Source organism: Scyliorhinus canicula, chromosome 14, assembly GCF_902713615.1.
Source record: "Scyliorhinus canicula chromosome 14, sScyCan1.1, whole genome shotgun sequence".
Lineage (NCBI taxonomy): Eukaryota > Metazoa > Chordata > Chondrichthyes > Carcharhiniformes > Scyliorhinidae > Scyliorhinus > Scyliorhinus canicula.
In genome coordinates, this window is record NC_052159.1 from 30,327,592 (window position 1) to 30,349,382 (window position 21,791).

Below are 21,791 nucleotides of genomic sequence, written 5' to 3' on the forward strand. Positions count from 1 at the left end.
AGGGGAGGAGTTGGGGGGGGGGGGGGTTTACAACCTTGGGTGTCATTTACGGTACTCTTTCGAAGGTTGGATGGCATTGAGTGTCGGGGGAGGGGGGGGGGGACTCTATAGCTTAATGGCAACCATGGGCGATTCCGGATCTATTTTCTTTTTCTCCTTTGTTTTTTCCCCCCCGTGGGAGCATTTTTAAAATTTGATGCATATATTGACAGGTGGGCTGTTGTTTGAGATGGTGGGAGGATGGGATCGTTGTTGATGTTAAGGGTATTGACTTCGTATTTGTTACCGTTAACTGCTTGTTTGGGGGGGGGGGGGGGGGTGTAAATTGTGAAGGAAAAATGTGAAAATAGAGAATAAAAATATTTTTTTAAAAAAAGATTAGTTTCTAACTAAAGTGACAACTGAATGTCAAGATTCACTCCATGAAAATAATGGAACAAAAACTGCCATCTGAATGCTAACCCTAGTCAAGTGTAAAAATATGTAAGAATTGGAGATAATTTCTCCACTTTAGACAGACTGCAAAGTTTAAGGTATGCATTCATTTAGCGGAAGTGAAATTGGCAAAATTAGTTCATTTCAGCTTGTGATGCTTTGCTCTTCATAAATAAGGAGACAATTTCAACCTTTTACCAAGAAAACTCAGATTTCTAAAGGTGACTATATATAAAATGGAATTCAGAAAGAGGGAATATACTAAATCTGTTTCCTGCTCAAGTTTTATTCACCTTCACTTGATAGTTTTGATTTGTTTCCCCCGTTACAGATCCAAATTACTTTATGGCATTAACGCAATTTTAAAAATGAGCAATATCTCTTTCAGCAATTTAACATAACAATTCTGGTCAATAGTTTAAAAAAAATATTTAAACTAGTTTACACCAAAGGAATGATGCAATCTCTGACCTGTCATCTAACATAAAACTCGAAATATTATCCAGTAATAAGTCACTGAAGTTAAACTGTGCAATCTTTGTCAATTATACCCTGATCCTTGGCACCAGTCCATACACGTTGGGTATTAAATTGTAAGCTTAAGGGTAGAGTGGAAATCTGTATCACAATTTCCAATAATCACTTCTATAATTTTATTATAAAGAATTTCTAATTATACCATTGTATATTTTTCGATGCTAGAAAAAAGTTAGCTTGAAATTATTGGAGCTGCAGATTATGCTGCTCACAAGTTTCATTACCCACTTATTCTCCATGTATCAACTGGTCTGACAAAAATCTAACAGGATGCTTTGCGCGAACCAGGCTTCAACACTGACCCTTGCATGGAAAACTGATGGGATAGATTAGGAATCAAGTATGAAAATAGATTTCTATAAGAGAGGAAAATGTAAATAATCCATCAAAAGGTGGCAATTTCAGACAGGTATAATTGTAACTAGAAATACATTGGCAATGCCCTGTGGTGATGCCCTTGTGCTTAATCCCTTAATCTTTGATAATCTTTGCAAAATCAAAAAAAAAATCAAGAAACATTTAAATCAACCTCATCTAAAACCGGGTCACCAATAGATTAGGAAACAAGATACTTGACCAGTTGGCAACAAGCTCAATTCCATTTATCATCTTGCTAGGTTATGCATCCATGCAAGTAACAAGAGTGCAACATGACAACATATGCCACAGGGTTGTGATACAAAATATGAGAAATAAGGTAAATTATGACTAATGGCTTTTAACAACGAACAATCATATGACATACTTATAAGGTATCCCAAACAGTGCCAAATTTACTAAAGCAATTGATCAATTATAGCTTTAAAGCTGGATATGTTTAAGTTTGATTTTAAGGGCCTAATTTTAATGCTATGGAGCAAAAGCTTTTTGAATGTGGCAAAATCAGGCCCCAAACATCAATTTACAAACTGTCACCATTTGTGTATTGGTGATAAGGTAGTACAACTGTCAGGAACTGTCATTGTTGCTGATCAAAAGATGCAGTATTGTTTTACGCATGCACACCAAACCACACCACAGGACATAAAGTACACAAAGACTGTGTGTACCTCTGCTAAAGTCATTCGCAAAGTGCTGACGGGTGAGAGGTCTATGTCCACAAGCTGCACTGTATTAAAACTCTGAGTAATGAAAACATTAATAGGACAAAATGAACATTAGCTTTGACATACAGTTGTTAGGGAAAAAAAACACAGCTCATCTACAAGTAGCCGCTGGATTACTTAAGGTGCTTTAAACATTTATCAGCACACATGCAAAACATCCACGAAACAATACAGCATTACCACTAACTAAAAGTTAACAAAGGAAAATAAAGTTTCTAAAGCAAGAGATTAGGGATGCATCTGCAATAAACAACAATTTAGCAACTTGGACAACAGCAATGAATTTTGCGTGAAGGTAAATGAATGAATCAGAAATCAAGGAAAATTATTTTCCCAGATATCCTTGCGCTCTGAGAATGTAAAGACACTTTAGTTTAAAGTAGATGTAGGTCAATATATTTGTAAGTAATCATGGTAAAATGATCAAAAACAAAGATCGGTTTTTAGAAGAATAACTGAAGCATCTCATAAAGGAACATAACATGAAATAACTAGGTGTGTTAGTACATTTTCAAGAACAGTTAACAGTTGATGTGTTTTGTAGCAATTTGTTTCAGAGTAGATACAGAAAGGGAGGCTGCTAGGATGAAAAACTTTCCTCCAAAAGCCACAAGACAAACAACATTGTATTAATTTGACACACAAACAAAATACCGCAGATGGTTGAATTGGAAATAAAAATGAAAATCAGGCATCTGTGAAGTGAGAAACAGGGCTAATGTTTCAGATCTGTGACCTCTCACCAGAACTGAAGAAAGTTCGAAATGTACTAGGTTTTTAGCAAGTGAAAGTGGAAAAAGAACAGGTGGCATGGTAGCACAGCGTTTAGCACAATTGCTTCACAGCTCCAGGGTCCCAGGTTCGATTACCGGCTTGGGTCACTGTCTGTGCGGAGCTGCACGTTCTCCCCGTGTCTGCGTGGGTTTCCTCCGGGTGCTCCGATTTCTTCCCACAGTCCAAAGATGTGCAGGTTAGTTGGATTGGCCATGCTAAATTGCACTTAATGTCCAAAAAGGTGAGGTGGGGTTACTGGGTTACAGGAATAGGGTGGAGGTATGGGCTTAAGTAGTGTGTTCTTTACAAGGGCCGGTACAGACTCAAAGGGCTGAATGGCCTCCTTCTGCACTGTAAATTCTATAACTCTATGATTATAGAAGGGAATGTCTGTGCTCGGGTGGGGGCAGAAAAGATTAAATTATAAACATTACTACTCCCTTGTTTTTGCACTATAAAACCTATGGGGCTGGATTTTTCGGCCGCGCTTGCCGCAAGATCACCATGGGCAGGACGGAACCATGTAAAGATTCGTTAACCTCAGATGGGAATTTCTGGTTGCCGGGTGAGTGCGGCCAAAAAATTCCCCCTGTTGTGAATTAATCTTGCTGTCCTTCACTCTAACTTTTCCTTTTGATCTCCTTCCCACTTTTCAGTTGCTCAAAAGCTATTTTCTAGTTCCGCGAAAGGTCACAGACCTGAAATATTAACTGTTGCGTTCTGCAAAGATGCTGACTGACCCATGTTTTTCCAGAATTTTAAGTTTTCATGCTATTAATTTGGATAGTCTCAAAGCAGGTTTTTATGGAGCCAGAGTGAAAAAAGGCAGAATTCAGCATTAAAGTGACACTCTCAGTCAGAAGGTTGCTAGTGTAGGATTTAGAAAAATTCACATGTGTAACAGAAGGTGACCTTTGGAGATGGAGCTAAATAGAGGAAACGTCACTCCACCTCTCAGATGCTTGGTCTGAACTGTTGATGTAAACAGCGAATATCAAAAACAGAAGGAATAAAAGGGAGTGATCATGATTATACCTAAAGGAATCTGGTCAGCTTTAAGCAGATATCATTATGGCAAATCTGTTTTATTTGCAGTGGATATAGAACTATAGGACACAAGTGCAAAATTCACATGACAAGGAAGTTGGAGAATAGAAGGGTGCATGTATTTCAGACTGGAAGTTGGTGTACAGGAGTGTTCCACAAGGGTCGTTTTTAGGCCAATATGCATAAATGATCTAGACTTGGTTCATGATGCAGCATTATAAAGCTTGCAAAAGATACAGTACTCAACAATGTGGTAGTAATAAGGATAGTTGTAGACATCTAGCTGGGTAAGTGGATAAAAGCATGATGAATGGAGTTCAACATGGAGAGGTGTGAAGTGATACACTTTGGGAGGACTAATATGGAAGCCAGTATTAATAATTATCTTTATTAGTGTCACAAGTAGTCCGACATTAGCACAGCAATGAAGTACTGTCAAAACCCCCCAGTCGCCACACTCCAGCATCTGTTCGGGAACATTGAGAGAATTCTGAATGTCCAATTCACCTAACTAGCATGCCTTTCGGGACTTGAAGGAGGAAACCGGGGCAACTGGAGGAAACCCACACAAACACTGGGACAACGTGCAGACTCCACATATACAGCGACCCAAGCCGGAAATCAAACCCGGGTCCCTGGAGCTGTGAAGCAACAGTGTTAACCACTGCTACCGCGCCGTCATACTTTAAATGACAACATTATTTTTTTTAAAAAAATAAACATTTTATTGAGGTTTTTTTTGGTATTATAACAACAACACAATAACCAATGTACATGAAACGAAACATAGTGCAAAAGCCGTCTCACTCCCTTACAGGTCCCACCTTTATTAACCCCTTACTCATAGCTAAATGACCGCCCCCCCCCCCACTTCTGCTGACGATTAATTTTCCGTGAAGAAGTCGACGAACAGTTGCCACCTCCAGGCGAATCCTAACAGTGACCCTCTCAAGGCTAATTTGATTTTCTCCAAACAGGGAAAGCTAGTCATGTCCGATAGCCAGGTCTCCGACTTCAGGGGCCAAGCTAATAGTATCTGTCTCCAGGCTACCAGGGAAGCAAAGGCCAGAACGTCTGCCTCTTTCTCCTCCTGGATCCCTGGGTCTTCCGATACCCCGAAAATCGCCACCTCTGGACTCAGCGCCACCCTTGTTTTTAACACTGTGGACATGACATCTGCAAACCCCTGCCAAATTCCCTAAGCTTTGAACATATCCAGAGCCTGTCGACATGGTTCGCTGGTTCTCCCGCACATTTTGCACACCTGTCTTCCACCTCAGAGAATCTGCTCATCCGGACAACTGTCATGTGAGCCCTGTGAACAACCTTAAATTGTATGAGGCTGAGCCTGGCACATGTTGTGGACACGGTGAGTAGAGTCAACACGTCCGCCATAGACCATCCTCTATCTCTCCTCCCAGCTCCTCCTCCCACTTGCGCTTCAGTTCCTCGGTCTGCGTCTCCACTGACCCCATAAGTTCCTTGTAAATATCCGAGTCGCTCCCTTCTCCTACCCACCCTCTGGAAACTACCCTGTCCTGATTCCCCCTGAGCGGTCGGAGCGGGAAGGTTGACAACTGTTTACGTTGGAAATCCCGCACCTGCAGATACCTGAATTTGTTTCCCCTCGCCAACCCAAACTTCTCCTCCAGCGCCCTCATACTCAGAATGCTCCCCGCTATAAACATATCCCCCATCTTCTCAATCCCTGTTCTCCGCCATATCCGGACCCCCCCCCCCCCATCCCATCCATATTCCCCAGGGCAAACCGGTGATTATTACAGATTGGGGACCACACCGATGCTCCCTCTGCTGCCACATGTCTCCTCCATTGCCCTCAGGCTCACAGGGCCGCCACCACCACGGGACTGGTGGAGTACTGTGCCGGCGGGAATGGCAGAGGCACAGTTACCAACGTCCCCAGACTGGTGCCTTTGCATGACACCGCCTCCATAAGCTACCTCCCCCACCACCCACTATGTTCGCTGCCCAGTAATAATTACTAAAATTTGGCAGCACCAGCTCGCCCCCTCCCCGACTCCGCTCAAGCATTACCTTTCTTACCCGCGGGATATTGCCCGCCCAAACAAAGCCAGAGATCACTTTGTTGACCTGTTCAAAAAAAGGACCGCGGAATAAAGATGGGGAGACATTGAAACAAGAACAGGAATCGCGGGAGGACCGTCATCTTCACCGTCTGCACCCTCACAGCTAATGACAACGGGAGCGCGTGCCATCTCTGAAAATCATCCTTCATTTAGTCTACTAGCCGAGCCAGATTTAATTTATGCAGCCGGTCCCATTCCCGCGCCACTTGAATGCCTAGGTACCTAAAGCTGCCCCCTACTAATCTAAACGACCACTTCCCCCAATCGTCTCTCCTGTCCCCTCGCCAAGACCACAAACATCTCACTTTTCCCCATATTTAGCTTATACCTCGAAAACCGGCCAAATTCCCCTAAAATCCTCATGATTTCTTCCATCCCCTCGAATGGGTCCGATACATACAGAGGTCGTCTGCATAGAGCGAGACTCTGTGCGCCCCCCCCCCCCCCCCCACACACCGGACCATCCCCTTAAGGCTCTCAGAGCAATTGCCAATGGCTCTACAGCTAGTGCGAACAACATTGGGAGAGGGGACATCCCTCTCTCGTCCCCCGGTGCAGTCTAAAATAGTCCGATGTTGTCCTATTCGTCCGTATACTTGCCACAGGAGCCTGATACAGTAACCTGACCCAGTCAATAAAGCCCCGCCCGAATCCAAACCATCCCAGTATCTCTCACAGATAATCCCATTCTACCAGATCAAAAGCCTTTTCTGCATCCATTGCGATCACTACCTCCACCTCCCTACCTTCCGGGGGAATCATGATCACATTTTACAACCTTCTTACAGTGACCACCAACTGCCTACCCTTAACAAACCCCGTCTGGTCCTCCCCAATAACGTCTGGAACACAATCCTCAATCCTGGGGGACAAACCTTTGGCCAGCAGTTTGGCGTCCACATTCAACAGGGGTATCGGCCTGTAAGACCCACACAGCTCCGGGTTCTTGTCCCGCTTCAGAATAGCGAAATCGTGGCCTGTGACATTGTCGGGGGAAGCACCCCTCTTTCCCTTGCCTCATTGAACATCCTCATCAACACCGGCCCCAATATCCCAGATAACGTTTTATAAAACTCCACTGGGTACCCATCCGGCCCTGGGGCTTTACCTGCCTGCATGACCTTCAGACCCTCCACTATCGCATCCAGCCCGATCGGGGCCCCCAGATCTTCTACCAGCTCCCCGTCCATCTTTGGGAAATTCAGCCTCACCAAGAAGTGCCTCATTCCCTCTGGCCCCGTAGGGGGTTCTGACCTATACAGCCTACTGTAGAAATCACTGTGGGGAGGAAGCCCCTATACAGTGTGGCCTGTGGCATCCAGGGAGGTCCTCTGGGTTTGACTGAAGCATCGTGTAACAGCACCCCCCCCAAATCCAGTGCCGGGAAGTTGCGTGAATGAATTATGCTGACTCATGCTGTCTGCAAGAACCTGGAGGCCGATAGGAAAGTCTCAGCTGGCCCCTTTAATTGCCTTTAGCAGGCCCTTAACGAGCCATGGTGTCAACCCTGCTGCAGATGATGAGTGTACACTGTACATTATACAAAGAACAAACTTATCAATAATTTAAAGCTCAAAGTCAGCATCAGAGCTCTGATGACTCAGCTTCTTTCTCAGCCATGACATCAGGAGCTCCACTACTGACATCTTCTCAGATAAAAGTCTTCTGAAATGCATGTACCTCTGCTTAGGGAAAAAGGCAGAATTGTAAAAATATAATCTTTTTGTTTAACACTATGAAATAGAGAGGACCAAGGACACATTTATCTTTCTGCTATTATAAATAAATAGCTGAGAATAAACCGACTACATACCGTGTCATTGTCACTAGGCTGGAACTGGAATGACTGAGGTTTTTGAAATACTGGATTTTCTTGAAGAAAAAGCTGTAGACTGCAATCTTGCAATCCCTAAAAGAAAGTTACAAAAGTAGCACAATAAATAGATCAGAAGAACTTAATTATCAATGCCACAACGCCTTCTGGGACATCGGAGCTGCACCTTCTGAACTGCAATACAGGCCAATTACATTATATGATCCAATATATCTATATCAGAATTACTCATCACCGATGACATGTCACACAAATGTATGCTGTACATAATCTACTGCAGCTAAAACTTTCGTACATGCATGTTATCTCTGTTTGGCAGGTATATTTATAATTTTACTTTCCCCCAAAAATTCAACCCAAAACATTTACCACGATTTACAAAAACAAATACGATATTTATATAGCACCTAAAACATCCCCAAAGCGCTTCATAGGCACATTATAAAACAAAATATAACTCCAAGCCACCCAAGGAGACATTAGGTCACCTGACCTAAAGCTTGGTCAAAGAGATAGGTGTTAAGGAGTGTCTAAAAGGAGGAAAGTGAGGTAGAGGTGTACAAGAGGCCAAAACTAGATGAGGGGCAGATATTTCCGAGGGTTGTGGGGCTGGGGAGATTGTAGAGATAGGGAGGACTGAGGACATAGAGGAATGTGAAACAAAGATGATCGGGAGCCAACTAAAGTCAGAGAGCACACAGTGTTAGGTGAATGGGAGCTGGTGTAGATTAAGACACAGGGAACAGAGTTTTGGAGGACCGTAGATTTACAGAGGGTAGAATGTGAGACACCAGTCTGAGGTTCACTGGAATAGTCAAGACTAGAGGTAACAACGGTATGAATAAGGGTTCTGGCAGCAGATGAGCTGAGATAGGGGCAAAGTTGGGTAATGTTACAGAGGTAGAAATCGTTAGTCTTGGTGATGGTACAAATAAGTATTTGGATAGATTTGGAAGCTCATCTTGGGGTTAAATATGACATCAAGATAGTGATCAGCCTCTGACAATTTCCAGGGAGGGAGAAGAAGTTAATGCAGTTTGGAGCAGGGACTGAAACTGATCCCCAATATTTAACTGGGAGGAAATTTCTGCTCATCCAGTACTGAATGCCAGATAGACAATCTGATAATTTGGTAATGGTGAAGGAGTGTAGAGGGGTGGTGGTGAGGTGGAGTTGGGCATTGCCAATGTATGTGGAAACCAACACTGCTTTTGGATGATGTTGGTGAGGGGCAGGATATACATGAGAAATAGGAGGATGCAAAGGATAGATAGGTCTTATGGCACAGTGGGTAGCATTCCTGGTTCGAGCCAGAAGCTCCGGGTTCAAACCCCATCCCAGGACTTAATGGCAAAGTTCATAACGTGGTCAACAGGTTGAGTGTCAGCCTGCAAAATCCTTCCAACACACACTCTATCCCCAGCTTCATTAAATTAGTCACACACATGACAGAACCACAACCACAAACCTGCTTTGTAGAATAACACAATAAATCTCAAAACTATTAAAAATAATGCCTTCTTTCTTCACAGCAGGTACAGCAAGTAATTAAGAAGCTAATCGAATGCTATCCTTTATTACAAGAGGAATTGAACATAAAAATAAGGATGTTATGCTTCAGTTATACAGAGCATTGATGAACCACATCTTGGATAGTGTATACAGTTTTCGCCTCCTTATTTAAGGACGGATGCAAAGTCATTGGGAGGCATTCAGAGGAGGTTTACTTGACTGATACCTGGAATGGTTGTCTTATGAAAAAAGGTTGGACAGGCTGGGCTTGTTTCCATGGGAGTTAAGAAGAGTAAGGGGTGACTTGATTGAAATTCAAAAGATCTTGAACATTCTTGACAAAGTGGATGTGAAAAGTACGTGCACTTTTTGTGGATGTGTCCAGAATGAAGGGGCACGTTTTTAAAATTAGTGGTCGCATTTTTAGGACAGATACGAAGAGGGTTTTTTCTCAAGATGGTTGTGCAACTTTGGAACTCTCTGGTTATAAGATGGCGGAGGCGCAGTCCCTGAATATTTTTTAAGGTGGAGTAGGTTAATTCCCTTGACTACCAAAAATCTAAGGCTATCGGGAGTAGATAGGAATGTGGAATTCGAAACACAAACAGATCATCCATGGTCGTATTGAATGGTGGTGCAGGCTCCAGGGGCCAAAGAGCCTACCTCTGCCCCTTTTGCATTTGTAAATGCTGATCTTGCCAGCAAAGCCCACATTCCATGAAAGAATAAAGAAAGAAAAAAGATGAAACTGACAATAGATGAATATTGATGGGCGGATTCTTCGTTTGAGAGACTAACTGCTAACATCTGTGGTGTTCTTTGCGTTGCTAATTAAAGGATGGTTGGCTTATTGTTCACAAAGACCACAAATTGCTTTTATATTGAACAAAGCTATAGATTTAACACTACTTAATTGGATTCAATATTTTCTCCTATATAAGAAACAGTTGATAATAAACATACAATCTAAGCTCATCTACTACTAATCTTTACACTAATGCATTAACTATGATCTGCTCTCACCTGCACTATCTTTTCTTTGGTCAGTCCTCTAGCTTTCTCCTCAAACTCTCACCCACAAGTCCTCAACCTCTCACCCACAAGTCTTAGCACCAATGCCTTATATAGTTCTACATCTAGCTCCCTCTAGTGGTTGATTTGGACATAACATTAACCCTTCCAGGTCTTTACATTTATGATAATGTCACAAAGCCTGGTATGAATCGCGAGAGTTCTAAGTGATGAAAGCAATGTCGGTCCGAGAGTGATTCAAGACATCCTAATGGGCTAGCACAGGCCCACATGAAACTAGTGCAATTCCAACAAACACTGGCATATGATTTGCAGGGGTCAGGATTTGCACTGGAGAGCCTGACAAGCAGGAGCTTCATAGACACTCCACTCCCCACACACCCTCCTCCCAGCCAAGAAAAGGGTACCGAGGGGGCATTGCCTGGGGAGCCACCCATCCAACCTGTGATACTATGTTCACAGGAGGTAGTCAGCGGCACGTGCAGCTGCATGGCTGCCTTACAGCCTGCTGAAATGATGGTCCATGACTGTCCACCCCGACCCACCTCCTGGCTGCCCCCCCCTCCCCCTCAGATTCACACGGCCCTGGCAGAATCACCCCGGCCAGCAACACAACTGTCAGCACACTATAGCGATGTTGGACACTTGCCGTACCTCTTCTCTCCTCCTCAGCAGCCACGGCGCCTATTTCCCGATGTTAAATACCACAATTGAACCTCGCCATCGGTAATTCCTGCTGGCAGAGGCGGAGCATCGCGAGGGACCCGGAAATTGCCTGGCGGGGCTGTTAATGATATGACAATGGCGTTTACTGTACAATTTGCATGACCATGCCGGCGTGTGGCATGGAACATACTCACGCCGCTGTCGAGGCACCGGAGCATGGCATACGGTGCCCGGCATTGGCCTCGATTTTCAGCTGACACTCAATTCTCCGCCTGATTGTGCTTCGCGATTCCAGTGTCATTGGACAGAGAATCTCGCCCCGAGGCTTTCGCCTTCAAATTGTTATTGAAGCCATCTGCTAAGTTAAATTGTGATGGACAACAATTTTAACGGAAAGCACCCTGACTTTACAGCAATATTTTGGATATAATATACCCGTAAAGCCATAAGATTTCCTATTGTCACAAATTAAATAATTGAGGCGTCAGAATTTTCCACTTCCTGTGAAAAACAAAAATAATACTTTATCACTACTGAATACATATAAGTACCACACAAATTAAGCATTATGCTTCCCAATATCTCTCGTGTCCTTTCATAAGTGATCTACATTAAAATCAACCACAAGACCGCTGCACTCACTTATTGATTCAACAAGATTCTTCTCCAGATTAGCTACCTTCACTCTCTCACACCACAGATTACTATTGACCTGAGATGTTTTACAGAAGTTATGGTACTGTACGCAAGTTCAACATCCATTCGGCAGTTGCTTAAACAATTTAAATTAAATTAGCAGGCATCAGCATAAAATTCTACAGAAGCTCCCAGATTGCCATAGAACTCCAACTGGTTTGTTAATACCCTTCAGGAAGGGAACCTGCCACTTTACATAATCTGGTCAAAAACTGACTGAAATCTCCCACTACATGCGTGACTCAACATCTTCTGAGTTGGTCTAGAAATCCATTTGGTTGTAGAACTAATCACAGTAGGACAAAGTCCACCATCAGTTTGATTAGGATTGACAAAGAATGCAGCATTTCCAACACTGCTCAAAACCTTAACTCTAAAAAAAGGCTTAGTTATCTGCTCTCATGCCTATGCTACTCCAATCAACCACTAGGAAGTATACAGCTTCCCAGAATGACCCCCCGCCCCGCTTCCTTATGCGTAATATCAAAGTGAGTATTGTGAATTCCCTGGATGTAATAACAATCATCCATTTTCCTTTATTGATCCCAAGGAACAAATGTTTGTCCTTACAACACAGGAGACAACCACACCCACCAGTCTTTCTCTAGGACTAAAGGCTTTGAAATGTCTTTATAAGTGCTCCTTTGTTTGCACTTCCTTCCCAATACTGCTATTGACAGAAACTTTGGTACAAAAGCGAAAGCAATCTTAATCCAGTTCTATGTTTACAGGAAATAAAACAGCTTAATTTTTACAAAATAAACCTGCCGGCAGGTTTAGATCACCTAATAGATGCAGTTCAAGGATTGCTTCATTGCAGAAGTTCCTGAATCCCAGAATTGTTTAGAACAGCATGTCAAGTAATTAATAAGGCACATTTTTAATGTTAAACCTGATGTGTTAGGCAGATTGGTTCGATGTGGACTGCACTCGTTGCAGGGAAGTTAGAAACAGACGTCTAACACTGGAGAAGATCCAACACTGTTTTATTCAACTATAGAACTGTTATACATATTCAGCTGTGGGTTGACACTATACTGATCTGACTGGTGACCTTGTAGTAGCCTGACCAGACTTACTAGCTACCGCATGGTGTTTGCACTTGCTAGTTCGTGGACTCTGACTGTCTCAGTAGTTGGGTCCCGAGAGAGCGAGAAACCTAGTGCCCTCTGGCTTTATAGTGGTAGTGTCCTGTCTGGTGATTGGCTGTACTGTGTTGTATGCTTACTGGTCATCCTATGTGTCAATCACTGCCTGTCTGCATCTCATTATATACATGAATGGATATTATAACATCTCCCCTTTTTTTTGTAGTTAAATAAATACTGAGGTATATATAGAAATATATATGCCCGACTATATACAAACGGTGCTTGAACAAACGTCATAGGAAGGTGTGGATAGTGCAGATACATGGCAAACAAAGCAATATTTACAAAGGTTAAATTGATGAATTCAGTCACTAAATTTACAAAAGTTCAGTCTACAGATTCAGTCTTTGTGGTGTGCAACGAATTCTTGTCGATCGCCGCAGAGGTGGATCGGGAACGTCTGCACGTGGATAGGCGGGATTGCTGCCACCGCGGTGGTCGGCAGTATTGCTGGCAGATCGGTGGCCTCGTGGCAGGGTACGTCCGAAGGAAGTATGATGGCCGACGGAGCACTGTGGTCAGGTGGTGGGCGTGGAACTCTTCGCAATGCCTGTCTGTTGCGCCGTAGCAGGGAGCCATCAGCCATGTGGACAAGGAAAGACCTTGGGGCAACTTGTTTGACAACAACAGCTGTGGCTGACCAGCCGCCCTCAGGCAACTGGATACGAACATGATCGGCTGGAGCCAGCTCAGGTAGATCTGTGGAATGAGCATCATATGTAGCCTTCTGTTGGGCCCGGGACTGCTGCATTATTTGTAAAACCGTGAGGTGGTCAAGGTCTGGAACATGGATGGCTGGAACTGTGGTCCTCAGTGCGATTCATGAGCATCCGCGCTGGAGACAACCTAGTGGACAGTGGGGTTGCCCTGTATGCCAGCATTGCCAGGTTGAAGTCGGAGCCCGAGTCTGCAGCTTTGCACAGCAACCGCTTGACAATATGGACCCCTTTCTCGGCCTTCCCGTTTGACTGCGGGTAGTGGGAACTGGAAGTAACGTGACGGAAGTTGTCGGACTGTGCAAAATCAGATCATTCCTGGCTGTAAAAGCATGGACCGTTGTCGCTCATTACCGTGAGCGGTATCCCGTGCCTGGCGAACGTTTCTTTGCAGGCTTTGATTACCGCCTTTGACATGAGGTCGGACAGTTTTACTACTTCTGGGTAACTGAAGAAGTAGTCGACCAGGAGTACGTAGTCATGCCCCTTGGCGTGGAAAAGGGCTACACCTACTTTGGACCACGGAGAGGTCACGATCTCGTGCTGTTGCAGTGTTTCCTTGGGTTGAGCCGGTTGAAACTTCTGACAGGTGGGGCAGTTGAGGACCGTGTTGGCAATGTCCTGGTTAATGGCCGGCCAATAAACCGCCTCCCAAGCTCTGCGTTGACATTTCTCGACTCCAAGGTGACCCTCATGGAGTTGACCCAGACCCATAGCCCACATGCTCTGAGGAATAACGAACCTGCCGAGTTTCAGAAGGATTCCCTCCACAACCGTCAGCTTGTCTTCCACGTTAAAGAATTGGGGACATTGTCCCTTCTGCCAGCCATGGGTAAGGTGCTGCATCACACGCTGCAGTAGAGGATCCTTGGCCGTTTCCTCACAAAATGGACCACCCGTTCGTCAGAGGCTGGGAGGTTGGTGGCACACAATTGCACTTGCGCTTCTATGTGGCAGATGAAGTCACCTTGTTCACACGGTGTGGCGATGGACCGGGATAGGGCATCTGCAATGACCAGCTCTTTGCCTGGCGTGTAGACAAGTTCAAAGTCATAGCGGCGGAGTCGAAGAAGAATTCGCTGTAACCGAGGTGTCATCTAATTTAAATCCTTCTGGATTATGTGGACTAGAGGCCTGTGGTCCGTTTCCACCGTGAATTTCGGAAGGCCGTAAACGTAGTCATGAAACTTGACTATTCCTGTCAGGAGACCCAGACACTCCTTTTCCATCTGGGCATACCGTTGCTCGGTGGGTGTCATGGCCCTGGAGGCATATGCCACTGGAGCCCAGGACGAGGAGCCATCTCGCTGGAGGAGCACCGCCCCAATGCCGTCCTGGCTTGCATCAGTTGATATCTTGGTTTCCTTGGTTGGGTCAAAGAACGCTAGAACTGGGGCTATGGTGAGCTTTGCCTTCAGCTCACGCCATTCCGCTTCATGTGTGGGCAGCCACTGGAATTCCGTTAACTTCTTGACGAGATGGCGGAGGACCGTGGTGTGGGATGCCATATTGGGAATGAATTTCCCGAGAAAGTTGACCAGCCCGAGGAAGCGGAGGACCGCCTTCTTTTCCTCCGGGGTCTTCATAGTGTTGATCGCCAAGACCTTGTCGGCGTCTGGCCGCACACCCTGCTGCGAGATGTAGTCACCTAGAAACTTAATATCCGATTGACCAAATGAGCACTTGGCCCTGTTGAGCTGGAGACCATGTTCATGATTTCGCTGGAAGACCTGCTTGAGGCGAGCGATGTGTTCCTGGGGCGTCGTGGACCAGATAATCACGTCATCCACGTATACTCGCACCCCCTCGATGCCCTCCATCATCTGCTCCATGATGTGGTGAAACACTTCGGAGGCAGATATGATGCCGAAAGGCATCCGGTTGTAGCAGTAGCGACCAAACGGGGTGTTGAACGTGCACAGCTTGCAACTGGACACGTCCAGCTGTATTTGCCAAAAGCCCCGGGAGGCGTCCAGCTTAGTAAAGAATTTGGCATGAGCCATCTCACTGGTCAACTCTTTATGTTTCGGGATCGGGTAATGCTCCCGCATGATGTTGCAGTTTAGATCCTTGGGGTCAATGCAGACTCGAAGCTCCCCTGATGGCTTCTTGACGCAGACCATGGAGCTGACCCAGTCTGTTGGCTCTGTGACCTTCGAGATGATGCCCTGGTCTTGGAGGTCCTGTAATTTTCTCTTTCAGACGATCCTTGAGGGGCGGCAGCACCCAGCGTGGTGCATGAATTACAGGGGTGGCGTTCGGCTTGAGCAGGATTTTATATCGGTATGGGAGCGTGCCCATTTCATCGAATACGCTGTGGTACTGCAATGTCGTCATTGTCGGCTTGCAAATTTCCATCGGGGAGGCCGTCGCCGGTGACAATGTTATGGACTCGCTGACCCAGATTCAGGAGCTTGCAGCCACGAGCACCGAGCAGGGACGCCCTGTCAGACCTGACGATTTCCTTGATCGCCTTGTTGGATACACCTAGTTGACACGAGCCACTGGCAGCTATGGGATTGCCACTGTAGTCAAGGAGCTGGCAGGCCGGTGGAAGAATGCATGGTCGGGCCTGGATGGTGTTGAGGTCGGATTGTGAGAGGAGGTTCGCAGACGCGCCAGTGTCCAGTTTAAATCGGATGGGAGCCTTGTTAACTGTGTGGACAGCACATCACTCGTCGTCTGGATCCGCACTGAGGATCGAGAGGCGTTGCGCAGGTGGTGGAGGCCAGCTCGTGTGTGGTATGATACCCACCCGATATGGAGACTTGAGGCAGTCTGCATCAGAGTCCGTTGGGCTGTCGGGATTGGAATCTGGCATGCCTTGCTGTGTTGAACGGACACTTCTGCGCCACAGCTGGGATCGCTGGCTGCTGAGCGGTGGAGCAGATCTGCAAAGGGCTGCATAGTGGCCAAGCTTGCCACACTGGAGACATGGCGTCCTTTTGCTGGACATTGCCGCTTTAAGTGGGCGGAGCCACAATTCAGACACGTCATGATGCTGACGTCAGCGCGTTCCGTGCGCCATTGCGCATGTGCAGTGCGGTGCGGTCGACGTACGCACCTGCGCAGTCGGGTTGTCGGTCTCGTCGTCCACTCGGTCATGGCGCGCATGCGCAGGGATCCAGGAAAAGCGTGCGAAACGGCCACTCTCCTCAATGCTCAGGCCCTGCATCGGTGCGATGGCCTGTACCCTTTCCACCTCGTGGGAGGCCAGCTTTGCAGTTTCTGCCGCCCTGATGTGTGAGTAACGATTCTTGGCATGCTCATGGGCAACGCACGTCTCAATAGCGACAGAGAGGGTCAACTGTTTGATTTTAAGGAGCTGCTGCCGCAGTGAGTCGGAGTGGACCCCGAAAACGATCTGATCCCAGATCATGGAATCAACCGTTGAGTCATAGTTACATGACTGCGCTAGGATGCGGAGATGGGTCAAGTGAAAAGGTTCATCCTTACTCTGAAGTCTCTACTGGAAGGTGAAGATGTACTGTTCAAAGCTCTCATTCACCTCAATGTCGCAGTGTCTGTCGAACTTCAGCAGGACTGTTTTGAATTTTGTTTTGTCTTGCTGTCGGCAAACGTAAGGGTGTTGTAGATATGGATGGCGTGATCCCCCGCAGTGAAGAGAAATAGCGCGATCTTGCTGGCATCCAATGCTGCATCGTGGTCGGAGGCCACGATGTACAAGAGGAACTTTTGCTTGAAGATTTTCCAGTTGGCGTCGAGGTTGCCGGAGATGCGGAGGAGGCTGGATGTTTTCCATTTCGCTGGATGGCTGCTTGCTAGTCAATGCTGATTCACTCGAGGTAGGTCCGTCAAGATTAATAGCACTCTGGTACCATGATGTGTTTGGCAGGTTGGTTCGATGTGGACTGCACTCGATGCAGGGAAGTTAGAAACCGACGTTTAACACTGGAGAAGATCCAACACTGTTTTATTCAACTATAGAACTGCTATACATATTCAGCTGTGGGTCGACACTATACTGATCTGACTGGTGACCTTGTAGTAGCCTGACCAGACTTACTAGCTACCGCATGGTGTTTGCACTTGCTAGCTCGTGGACTCTGACTGTCTCAGTAGTTGGGTCCCGAGAGAGCGAGAAACCTAGTAGTAGTGTCCTGTCTGGTAATTGGCTGTACTGTGTTGTATGCTTACTGGTCATCCTTTGTGTCAATCACCGCCTGTCTGCATCTCATTATATACATGAGTGGATATTATGACAAAACCTATCTTTGAAATGCCAGAGACTCACCTTGCTGGAAGCTTCTACTAGCAACTGGAATGTATTCTGTACAGATTGACAGGCCTCAAGCTCTGTCCTGTTGAACACCATCAAGTATTCTTTAAGGTGGTCATAGAAATTTCCATCCAGAGCCTGTAAGAGTATAAAAAAGGATACAAAATCTTATTATCCTAAAGACACATAAGGAACCATTTAGTTGCATATGGATTTAAAAACTGCTTCAACTTTTGAGCTGTATGTCCTCCAATTTAAAAATACCATCTCAATTTATTTCAGTGAAAGAAGAAAAGACTTGCATTTCTATAACACTTTCACTATCACTGGATGTCTGAAAATGTTTTGCAGCCAATGCGGTACTTTTGAAGTGCAGTCAAAGTTGTAATGCAGGAAACGTGACAAACAATTTGCACATTGCAAACTCTCACAAGCAGAAATTGATTATTAGACCAGATTCTCTGTCTTTTTATGATATTGCTTTAAGAATAAATACTGGCCAGGACTCTGGGGATAACTCCCTTGCTCTTCTTCATAGTGTCATGGGATCACCCAAGGAAGCAGGAACTTTGGTTTACCATCTCATCTGAAGATCAGCAATTCAGTGCTGCACTGTAGTGTCAGCCTTGATTTGTGTGTTCAAGTTGTGGAGAGGGCCTTGAACCCAGAGCCGTGTGACTCAGGGATGACGGAGTGTTACCAACTGAGCCATGGCTGACAAAGTGGAAGATAGAAGAAACGAATTACTGTTTCATAAAAGTGGCAGCTATGTTTCAAAACTATATTTCGTTATTCAACGCGAGCACCTTTAAAATGAATGCTTTTCGGACGTGGCAAGCTTTCTCGGTTTGGAAAAAATTAAGTTCGCCTTACGAGGATCACTATCGGGGTTCGCCCGGAGGTGGCAACCATTCATCGACTTCTTCGCAGGGAACTGATCGTCAGCGAGGGGTTGGCGGGGGGGGGGGGGGGGGGGGGGGGGGGGGGGGGGGGGAAGACCTGCCTATCTTGCAGATAGGCGGGTCTATCTGCGAGAGTGGTACTGTTATTTGCACTATGTTTTTTGTAATTGGTATCTGCACACTAATGTATATTGTTACTGTTTACAATGCGAAAAATACCTCAATAAAATTGTCTGTAAAAAAATTTTTTAAAAAATGAATGCTTTCAAATCTTGAACGAACTAACATGCACCAGTCCAGAAAATAGTGGATCCTTCCAGCAGGTCTGACAGCACCTGTAGAGAGAGAAGGGAGTCACCCAGAAGCAGAACATTAGCTCCCTTCTCTCTCCATGATGCTGTCAGACCTGCTAAGATTGTCCAGTATTTTCTTCTCGTTTCAGATTCCAATACCCACAGTAATTTGCTTTTATATCATGTACCAGTTCAGGCTCTGCTTTGAGATATACTCCCACTAGACTGCTATGTCCCCTTTTGACAGTATGGACACAAACATCCAAATTTACTAGTCTAGTTTACTAAGTTCAATATTTTCCCATTCTCTTAATTCAAATCCCAAAATACTGAAGGCTAATTTAGAACAATAGAGATGGATTATAAATAACAATACGAGGGATTCAAATAACTTTTTATGTAATGCAAGAAGCAGACAAGAATGTTAAAGAGAAAAGCAGAGTCAGGTCTACAGAAGACTCGTTTTTCTGGACAACCCCTATCCAGCTGGATGATGCCGCAAGCAAATAGTAAATGGGTTTTCATGTTTAGAAGAAGAGTAGGATTACAAGTACGTGAATAGCAAATAAAGTGTACGGAATTTGCTGATCCCCTGATAGTGGGATGGGAGCCAGAGCGCCTAGACTCGGGGTGAAGAGTCAATCAATTTCCCAAATCCCCCAAACTAAGTCAGGGAGGGAAGGGTTGAGAATGCCCTTCCTTCCTTGTGGCTAACTGATACCTTTAAATGGCCACTTTCGGGTATCCTCCCGCCACCGCTAGTATTGAATCAGCAGTGGGCAGTGACCATCCATGTGGGCAAGCTGCCATGGAAACACAGGTAGTGGGGTCCCTTCTTCTTGGTAACTTTGTGCTTGATTTCTTGATGATTCTACTCAGCCGTTATATTTTCTGATGTTCCTCAATAAGTGTTTTTTGTTGTTCGCATAAGATCATCCTCCAGTGGGTCAGAAAATTTTAATTGTCGGAGGCATTTTTCCAATTGCACAGATCCAACAGAAAGAACCGATAGCGACTTAAAATCATTGCCAGTATTCACCTAATGGCAATGATGAATATAGCTTTTAGTTATTTGTGATGTGACTCAACAGAATTTGAAAACAGATCATGACTCGATGAGCTTCCCTTTCCTGGTTTTGTGGTCTAACAACTGACATTTCCTGCTTTTGTTTTGTCTCATTATAATCCTGCTCTCACCATTAACCCAATTTAGATCTAATGTTAAATTGCTCCAGTCAGTATTACCAATAAGAACACTAATATAGAAACACTGTGTGAAGTCAGTTGGGGGTTATCAGTAGTTAGCTGCTTTAAAAACATATATTGGTAGTGCTGCTTTGCTTCATTTCAAATGAAGTTGACAGTTAAATTCAAACTGTGCTTATGGACCATAAACAAAGTGGTTCAGTAACAGATCCAAAGGCTCCTCCTGCCATTGTAGAAGCCAAACCTCTTGTGCGGCAGTAAAATGAAATCAAAATACTGTGGATGCTAGAAATACTCAAATAGGCTGGAAAGTCAGATATGATTTGAAACGTTAGTTCTGTTCTTGTCCCAGGCTTGCTGAATATTTCCAACATTTTCTGTTTTTATTTCAGTTTTCAGGCAGGGTGGGTTTCACTGCATTGAAACAACAGTCAAAACAAACTGCGCATGCACATTCTGTAATTTCCTGGGGAAGTTCTACTTGGACTAACAATCAGATAAAACACAGATCTGGTATGGAAAATAGTTGGAAAGCAAGCAGCCTGAAGTTTTGGAGTCCTGTTTATATTTGATGACAGTAAACATCAGCAAAAAACAATACTTTAAGAAGATCTTATCATCTCTGGAGCCATTAAAGTTTCCTTTACAGCTTTATCATGAAGTTTCACTGGGCAACAGCACAATCAAGTAAATGCATACAATCATGAATCCCACAGCCTCTGACTCACATGTCAAACAAAAACTGCATACTTTCTTACAAATTAAGACATGAATGGTAATCTTCACACAAACTCAAGGCAGCAGCTCACCAACACCTTCTCAAGGGCAATTGTGAAGAGGCAGTAAATGTTGGCCGTGTCAATGATGCTCACATGCTATGAATGAATAAAAAGAATACAGTAGCTGACTTCCCTTCCCAAAAAAACAATTAGTTCTGACTCAAACAACTACTTTAACCTCCCTAGCAAATGCTTCAGCACTTCAGCAACCTAATCAAAATTATGCAGTTAATTCAACTGGGGTGAAGTTTCAACCATCTCAAGGCTTATTATATCATTAGTGGTGCAAATAGTCACTGAATCATGAGGTGAACACGTAAGAATTGTAATTATATGTCAACTATATGAAAGCAGCGCTTTTTATATACAGTAAAATTAGGGTTCTGTTGCTATTAACCTTCTACACATTTTTTCTCACCACAATTGCAGTTGATATATTTCTGTAATCTTTCAATATTGCCAAAAAACCTTGAATTGTGAACTACTCACTTTACAGCTTTTTATTGATTCATTCTGCTCTGATGTTTCTAATGGGAACAGTCAAGGTACTGGCCAATTCTTTAGTTCTGCTGCATAATGTTGTAAGATCATAGAGAATTTCAACAGATATTTTACGAGAGGAACAAATCATTTAGATATTCAATTTTAACAAAAATAATTTCATAATTATTTGAGTTTTACCACGTTCATATGTTCTGGTCCTGTCCAAAGCTGGAGGATTGCTGCAAGGAGGTTTTTAGGATAATCTCTAAGGTGG

The 21,791-nt window shown here is 44.6% G+C and overlaps 1 protein-coding gene across 3 annotated transcripts in view; it reads right to left on the reverse strand.

Annotated features, from left to right (window-relative positions):
- LOC119977748 (F-BAR and double SH3 domains protein 2-like) overlaps positions 1 to 21,791 on the reverse strand; it is a 326,212-nt gene that overhangs the window by 87,321 nt on the left and 217,100 nt on the right. For 2 of the 3 annotated variants that reach the window (XM_038818952.1, XM_038818953.1), the window contains exons 9-11: positions 17,870 to 17,992; positions 7,821 to 7,916; positions 2,022 to 2,093 (exon numbers count right to left, since the gene is read on the reverse strand). In XM_038818952.1, coding sequence (XP_038674880.1) covers positions 2,022 to 2,093; positions 7,821 to 7,916; positions 17,870 to 17,992 — 291 coding nt within the window. The remainder of the gene's footprint in view (positions 1 to 2,021; positions 2,094 to 7,820; positions 7,917 to 17,869; positions 17,993 to 21,791) is intronic. The other variant, XM_038818954.1, reaches the window with a different exon arrangement.